Source organism: Triticum aestivum, chromosome 7A, assembly GCF_018294505.1.
Source record: "Triticum aestivum cultivar Chinese Spring chromosome 7A, IWGSC CS RefSeq v2.1, whole genome shotgun sequence".
Classification (NCBI taxonomy): domain Eukaryota; kingdom Viridiplantae; phylum Streptophyta; class Magnoliopsida; order Poales; family Poaceae; genus Triticum; species Triticum aestivum.
In genome coordinates this window covers 472,779,199-472,787,115 of record NC_057812.1, presented here as the reverse complement: position 1 = coordinate 472,787,115, position 7,917 = coordinate 472,779,199, and the positions used below count along the sequence as shown (strand labels likewise).

General features: G+C 49.0%; 1 protein-coding gene across 1 annotated transcript; it reads left to right on the top strand.

Annotated features, from left to right (window-relative positions):
* Nucleotides 1-468: 468 nt before the first annotated feature.
* On the top strand, nucleotides 469-4,971 carry LOC123147636 (TOM1-like protein 5). Its single transcript, XM_044566896.1, has 10 exons — nucleotides 469-608; nucleotides 832-998; nucleotides 1,319-1,397; nucleotides 1,822-1,920; nucleotides 2,005-2,118; nucleotides 2,468-2,625; nucleotides 3,559-3,634; nucleotides 3,790-3,875; nucleotides 4,013-4,174; nucleotides 4,248-4,971. The coding sequence occupies exons 2-10, from the start codon at nucleotides 898-900 to the stop codon at nucleotides 4,594-4,596; spliced, it is 1,224 nt and encodes a 407-aa protein (XP_044422831.1). The 5' UTR covers nucleotides 469-608; nucleotides 832-897; the 3' UTR covers nucleotides 4,597-4,971.
* The last annotated feature ends 2,946 nt before the right edge of the window (nucleotides 4,972-7,917 follow it).

The window sequence follows — 7,917 nt, the reverse complement described above, 5'->3', positions numbered from 1 at the left end:
AGTTATAAAAAACACCCTTATATCATGAGACGGAGGGAGTATGTTGCACAAATTTATCGGCCTGAAATCAGTGAGTTTACCGGGTTAGGATTTTTATGATGAGCACAATAATAGTATCATTGACATAATCCGGCATGACACCATTGTGAAAGAAATCCCTAACCGATTTGATTATATCATCCTTAACAATAGCCCAAAATTGTCTAAAAGAACCTGGCCGGAAACCACTGAGGCCTTATTATAAGCCAAAACAAAGGAAGTAAGACAACATTGTCATTTTCAGTTGTAATTTCGTAGTACACAAGATATGAAGCTGATTGGCTTGATTACCTTTTCGAAGTTTTCCTTGGACGACGATGGTGACAACGCTGGTGAAACTCCGATACCTGAAAAGACAGGGTGCAATCTGCAAAATGAGAAATTGCATTGAAATTTGCAAATAACCTCACCTTCCATACCCCTCTCTCTCTCTCTCTCTCTCTTTCTTCCCCCTCCCCTCCCTTCCCTTCCCACTGAGATCACTGCGCGAGCCACCCCCAACCATGGCTCCCCCGCCGCCGGCGACGATGCACTAGGGACGCTTCTCGATTCAGTCGCGGCCGATCCGGGTTCGTGCGTGCTATGTTCTCTTCTCTTTTCCCCTTCCCCCCCTCGAAGTGAGCGATCTTGTGGCTGTAGATTAGTATCTGTTCTTCTTCCTCGCCTGAAAGAATGTTCTTTGCGTGGTGCTCGCGGGTCGCGAAAGACGCGATACTTATGGTTTAATTAGTGCCTCTGTGTACGAAAAGAGGGATTTTCCGGTTATTTTACTCATCTGTGTGGTGGAATCAGGTTTGGATTAGTCCGGAGGGGGAAGAAACCTCGTAGTTTGAACTCGTTGAAGAGAGTCTGGTGGAGATGGCTTCGGAAATGGTGAAGGCGGCGACGAGCGAGAAGCTCAAGGAGATGGACTGGGCCAAGAACATCGAAATCTGCGAGCTCGTCGCTCAGGATCCGGGGTAATCTTGCCGTTCCATTGCAGAATACCCACTTGTTACGAAATATTCAGTCATGCGTGTAGCATTGCAACTTCTTGCCAGTTCAAAGATTTAGTTTATGATTTTGCAACATATATTATATTATCTCCCTGTTCTCTTAAAAATATATATTTTATCCCCGTATTTTCTTGAGTGAACGGTGAATCGATCTGAAGGAGCGATCGGTTCTTCTTGGCATGCTGATTTTTTTAGACATCCATGGCTCTTAGGTTGCCATTTGGAATGACGGCGTTTGTTTCCTCAAATGATCCATTTTTCTCTCTCCCTGTTACTGTCACCAGGAAAGCGAAGGATGTGATCAAATCTATAAAGAAGTGTATAGGAAGCAGGAGCAAGAATGCTCAACTTTATGCTGTCATGGTGAGTTATATGTGCCGAATTAGTCTCTTTGTGGCTTGGTTCCTCGACCTGCTGCGGTGTTTGGGGTTATAGATTAGTCATATGAACCTCTTAGTACTTCTTAATAAATATCTGGGACATGTAAGAAGAAGGGGATTATCTACGCCTCTGCTATTGCAAAACAGAACTCAGCAAATCCTTTATTTGGTTCAGTGCCCTGCTATTGCAAAACAGAACTCAGCCTCCCTGGTGCCCTGATCACTGCTTTTTTTATAAAAGAGAACACAGAGGTGCCTAATATGCTTCTGTCTGTGCGGTCAGTTGTGTGATGTTAATCTATTTTTTTCTCTCACTGTAACTAAATAACCTGTCATATCCCAAGAGAAAATTAGTAAATCCATTTTCATTTATAATCAACATCCATTTGCGGTGCTATTTCTTCCAGCTGTTGGAGATGCTCATGAATAACTGTGGAGAGCCTATCCACAAGCAGGTCATTGATAATGGGCTTCTTCCGATACTTGTCAAAATAGTGAAGAAAAAGGTGACTTCTTTTTCGCTTATTGTTGGAGGACAGTTGTGTACCTTTACTAACTGATGTTGACATAACAAATACTCTTTGTTTCAGACGGAATTGCCACTTCGGGAAAAGATATTTCTTTTGTTAGATGCGACCCAAACATCCCTTGGTGGAGCTAAAGGAAAGTTCCCCCAGTACTATGAGGCATATTATGAATTAGTGGTAGGTTAAAAAAAATCTATCTTGATTTCCTTTCTTTCTTCCATGTACTGCAACAAAATTGGATCGCGCAGAGTAGTATAAGGAATTTCATTACTGTAATATTTTCCCTGGACCGAGACAAATACATGCGCTTATGAGGCATACTATTATTAACTTTTGAGTCCTTAAGTATGTTGCATAATATCTGTTGGTCGTTCTACCTTTGTGCCTTAACAACCTTACAAGTTACTACTCCAATATAGTCACTATGCACTATGCAGTGATTATTTGAATATTAGTAGTTTTAAGTAGATAGTAAGAATAGCTACTCTTTTTGGTATATAGCTGATATATGTTTTCATGTTCTTAGTCTGCTGGTGTGAAGTTTTCGAATCGTCCAAATGTTGTCATTACACAAGTACACAATCCTGTGCCAGAAACAATAACCGAACCGAATAAGGACAATCTATCTAGCAGATCGAATGGTGTTCAACAGGAAGCTAACGTGCAGCTTGTTTCTGACACGAGGTATTTATGGGGTTGATAGTAATCATTTCATTGTGCAACCTGTATCCCACCTTTAAATATGTGTTAATTTTGTTTTGTGCTAGTATCTTAGTTTGATACATTTTTAATATTCTAATGAAGCTAACATGTTGTCATTCCAGTCTCTATGCTCAAAAAAACCTAAACGTTTCATGCCTGAATAACTGAAATCATTTTTACTCCTAGTATAAACATGGCTCCTTCTGATGAAAATTATAAGCATGTAAGTGCCATTGACACTCCATTCTAACCATCCTGTGTCATTTTAGCAAAAGCAGATTTTACTGTACATGTATTGTTCTTCTGGTTATTGTATATGGTGTTACTCAATGGTTTCAATTAGGACCAAGGACATGGATGTCAAAGTGTGTTTTGAGGGGTTGCATTTCTGACTTGAGAAATCCATTTCTATCACTCAGCTAAACCAGTTAGTTCTATTTGAGGTGCCACCTGTGTTTTGGCTGAGCTATCATTGTTGACATTGCATGGTAGGAGCAAGTAACATGCTGTTTGACTATTCGTAGTTATGAGTAGCGCCCACATGGAGCAGCAAGGATCAATGTTCCAAATATTAGCCAGTTAATCGCAACTAGGTGGGTCACCGAATAGCCGATTAACCGATTTTTTGGCCGATTCACCTATTTATCCATACCCAGCACCCGACTGATATGGCACCAGTTAGCTGTATCCTGAACATTTACAAGGATAAAAACACATGTTTCAACATGATATTATTCCAGATTTAGTAGCAGGAATACTTAGGGAATAGGGAGCAAGTACCAGTATGTATGGTCCTCTGTTACTTATTGACAAGATAATTCCTGTGATGTGACAAATATATTGTTTCCTGTGTTGGTTATCTAATTGCCTTTTGGACTATCAGTAGTTCTGACAGTGCACTTTTCTGTGTTTCAGTATAATTCGGAAAGCATCCAGTGTCATGGAAGTTCTCAGGGATGTATTAAATTCCATGGATCCTAGACATCCTGTGGTATATATTAACCATAACTTACATCCTCAACTATAGGGTTGATACTGCAGCAGTTATTTTCTTCTGGGGAAATAATTTTGGTGGAATGCACTATGTTTCTTTTTGTAAAGATAAACCTACCGTGAACTCTTACATCGGAGTTTTCTGTTCTGTAGGGAGCAACAGATGAGTTTGTGTTGGATCTTGTAGAGCAATGTACTTTTCAAAAGCAACGAATAATGCATCTGGTTATGACATCAAGGTAAGGGTTCAATTTTTGGTGCTGCTTGTCCGTTTTCCCTACTTCTTTCTATGCAAGTGTGGACATTTCCTTTTGTGTTTGCTCCTTCAGTATACTGTCATTGCATTGATGTGTTCATTGTTATAACTACTTGCTAGGGATGAAGTGGTGGTATCGCAATGTATAGAATTGAATGAGGAGCTGCAGAAGGTTCTTGTACGGCACGATACACTGCTTTCAGTTCACCCAACTGCGACGACAGTGCCATCTAATCTCAAGGAGGACGAGGAGGAAGAAGATGCTGAAAGTCTATACCGGAGGTATGGTCTATCACTCTATTCCTTCATTGGTTGAAGTCGGGCCTTCTTACCAAATTTCCTGTCACTGGAACAGACTGCGGAAGGGGAAGGCTTTATCGCAAGACCACATAGACGAGTCCATGCCATCGTTTCGATCTATACCCGAGGAGAAGATGCGCCGCCCGCTCACCATCCAGACACCTCTCCCTGACAGGAAACCCACTGCACTGAACATCCGCTCACCAGACCACCCGGAGGCGAGGCCTGACCCTGCTGTCTTGATTCCGCCGCCACCCGCCAAGCATGCCGAGAGGGAGAGGTTCTTCCGTGAGAAGAGCATGGACGGCGGCGTCAACCTGCCTGGCCACCTCAGGGGCCTTTCATTGCAGAGCAGCCGGGACGGCAGCAGCTCGTGCAGCGGCAGCACGGATTACGGCGACTGAGGCGGCGGGCAGTGATTGGTATATACAATTCTATTTTTGCTCTTTATTAGTATGGATGATCCTCTTGATGCTTGCCTGGCGGGCGATACATTGATCTGTTCGGAGAGGGGGAGGCCGCCTTGGCCTCGGCCTTCCTAGTTCCTACTGACACCCTGTACACAGACTTGGTTGGCTTGATGATTCTTTTCCAGTTTCTTGCTTGTCCTCAGCTGACTGACATTGTTGTAGACAATTGGTCGGTGTTGTGCTGTCAGTTAGTCACTTATCAGTATTATAGTTAATCTGTTTTAGGCGAGAGATAATTTCATGGGTAACAAGTGGAGTTAGGGAGTGATCAACCACTCCATGAGCCTTGCACTTGCCTCTGCTTTTGGATGTTTTGTTCTTTTGAGTTTTCTGTATCAGCAGTACTTTGTGTCAGAGGCTTGGCGTGCTCTCCACTGCTCAGATGCCTTTAGTCGGCGGTCAATGGAGTGGATCATGTCCACTGGAAAAGGCTACGCGCGTGAGCAATTGAGCATGTTGGATCTCTATCGCTCCTACCTCGCCAGTCATGGATCATCTTCTCATCGTTTCTTAACACATTCTTGTATCAAAGTTAGATTTTTATGTTAGGCCAACTCCAACGGATGTCCGTTTTGTTCCGGATTATGTTAGTACGCCCGTTGGTACGCCCAACCGGCCGCCGCATCTCAATTTTTTCTGCATTTGGACTTTGAATTTAAACCAAGCTTTGCAGGAGAAGACCACCTTTCGTCAGAATAAGATGTACTACTTGTCCCCTTTCAAATTGACCACTGTGGGATCCCTTACCACCTTCGTTTTGGGGGAAGAGGACTGAGACCACTATAAATATAGGTTAGTCACCATCGTAGGAGGGGAGCTCTCGCTGGATCAGATCCACATCTCATCAACTCACACCCACACCAGAGTAGACCTCGCGAGGTTGTTCTTCCCTTGTACTAGTTCATCCTCAGCCCCTCGTGAGGCTAATCCACCACAAAGCAGGAGTAGGGTTTTACACCGTAAGGTGGCCCGAACCTGGGTAAACTGTTGTGTCTATCGTCTTTCCTGTTCATCGAGCTAGGCCGTGGGGGCGACAAACTAGTTGGCTGGAGAGGTTGAGTTCTTCGCACACACCCCAGAGTTCGAACCTTTCTTGGGTCCGTGGAGCCCTGAATCCGACATTTGGCGCGCCAGGTAGGGGCATGTCGAAGCCCTTCTTCCATCTCCGCCCCTTGTCCGTTCCGTCGCACCCATGTCAGAGGCTCCTCGAGCTTGCTGAGCGTTGGGCTGCTCGAGCCACCCAAGTAGCGCCCCTCCACCGTGGAGCTCGTCGTCATCCTATGCTTCCCGCGCCGGCGCGGCTACTAGTGTCAACCACCACCGGCGGCATAGGCCGCTCCCTTTCTCTCCCATGCGGCGTCGCAACCGTGCCACCACGCGCTCCACTGGCTACACCGTGGCATCGTCCCTGCATGCTCGTCGGGAGCAGGCGAACACGCGCGCCGCGCTCCTCGTGGCGCACGAGTTTCTGCGGTGCAGGTTAGCCGAAGGCGGCCGTGACGCCTTGCTCGCCCGCGTCGCTGAGCTGCTTGATGCTGCCTGCGAGCGCGTGGCACCCTTCTGTATCCTGCCGGCATCGCAGACACCTCCAGGGACCAGCGCCTGCCCCAGAGGGCCCCGCGAAGGTGATCCCGCACGCGGCGCCGCCTGCCTGACCCAAGAGGCACACCCCCGGAGTATGACCAGGCTAGGCGGCCCCACCGGGGCAACGGCGAGGAGCCGCCCCAGGCTGGCAGGGCAGAACATTGGAGATGGAGGGCGGCGGAGCAGAGGGACTGGTGGCTGGCTTCGGGACGATGGCCCCTGGTGCCTCTGCGCCGCCGTTGGTGGGCTCGTTGTATGAACAAACGGGAGGCCCGAGCAGGTTTCCCCCGTCTACCTGGATGTCAGGATCGCCAAGGCCACACGGGGCGGGGACCCCTTACGAGCCAACTCAATGCCTCACCAGCGCCTTCGACAGCAACCGCCACCGGTTACAACCAATATCTTTGGAACACGTCGCGCTAACCTTGGATCGCAGGTAGATCACACCACGACTATGCACCTCCGGACGTTGGTCCCGCCTCAGCCAGGCAGGGCGCGCTGGGAGGTCGCGCGGGGGAAGCCCGACACCAGAGCTTCCCCCGCGCCACGCGGTGCAGGGCGCCGCCACGACGGTGGCGCGTGCCATCCAGAAGTGGGTCCTCCGCCAGGGAAGGCGCCGGTGAGCCCTTCCCCTGGTCGAGGGCCTGCGGCCGCCTGACCACCGCCCGTGTAGCCCCTTACTCATTGGTCCTCTCCTGGTTTCTGGACGCCCCAACGGTGGTCGGGGCATGCGCGGGGCGGGGTCCCCGCTCGGGAAGCAAGGAGTGCCCCTCAAGTCTCCGCTCGTGACACTCTCACGTAATAATGAGTGGGACTGTACACTCCCGGGAGTCTCCTGAGCGCTGCCCCTGAGCCTCACGGGGGCTCCCACCCACGTCCAAGTGGAAGCACCATGCTCCGCGTTGGCAGACGACACTGTCCTCCAATGACTATGCCCACGCCCAGTGGAAGCACCGAGCTCCGTGCTGTTGAGAAGACTTGTGTAGACGCCGGACACGACCGTCTTTTTGCTCTCTTTTGTAATCCGATTTGCTGCTTTTGGAATGAAATTCGAAGTTTCATGCACTTATTAAAAAAAGGGGGGGGGTTGATTCGCGGTGTTTCCTTGTTCTCCGATTTGTGTATTGGGAGGCACGACTCCTGCCTGCTGCTCCCCCCCCCCCAAGCGCCCCACGAGCTGGGGCTGGGTGTGGCGTGCGCATCTGAGCTAGCCCGAGCGGCATCAGGGCCCCCTTGGGGCCAAGGACATAACTGCCGCGGGTCCGCCCGTGCGCACACCTTGCCAAAGCTTTGGCGCTTGTCTCCTCGCACGACGCTCTCAAGTGAGCCAGCAGGCACACACCATGCCCGACATTCAGCTCTGGGCCTTAGGGGCACTCAATGCCGGGCGCCCCCACACTCCCGCAAAGCTCGACGCCAGGCAGAGGCACGCCAGGAGGCCCTAAGCTCTTGCAAGCCCTTCCTGAGATTCCGCGGACTAGGGGCTCCGGAGGGCCCGCCTCAGGAGAAACGCATCTCTGCGATACAAGAACCCGTCCAATGCCGCGAACACAAAAGCTAAGCCACACCAACTACTCTAGTCAGGAGCCCTCCGGCTCACGATGGCATATTTTCAAAAATGATCTAGTGGGAATATCATTGTTTCATACATTATAGGGGAGCCCTCTCCAA

Bases quoted from the DNA above. Each gene is read 5' to 3' on its own strand.
- LOC123147636 (XM_044566896.1), top strand. From the start codon at position 898: ATGGCTTCGGAAATGGTGAAGGCGGCGACGAGCGAGAAGCTCAAGGAG. The intron at 3,635-3,789 runs GTATATATTAAC...TCTGTTCTGTAG, and splicing joins TGGATCCTAGACATCCTGTG to GGAGCAACAGATGAGTTTGT. The intron at 3,876-4,012 runs GTAAGGGTTCAA...ACTACTTGCTAG, and splicing joins CATCTGGTTATGACATCAAG to GGATGAAGTGGTGGTATCGC.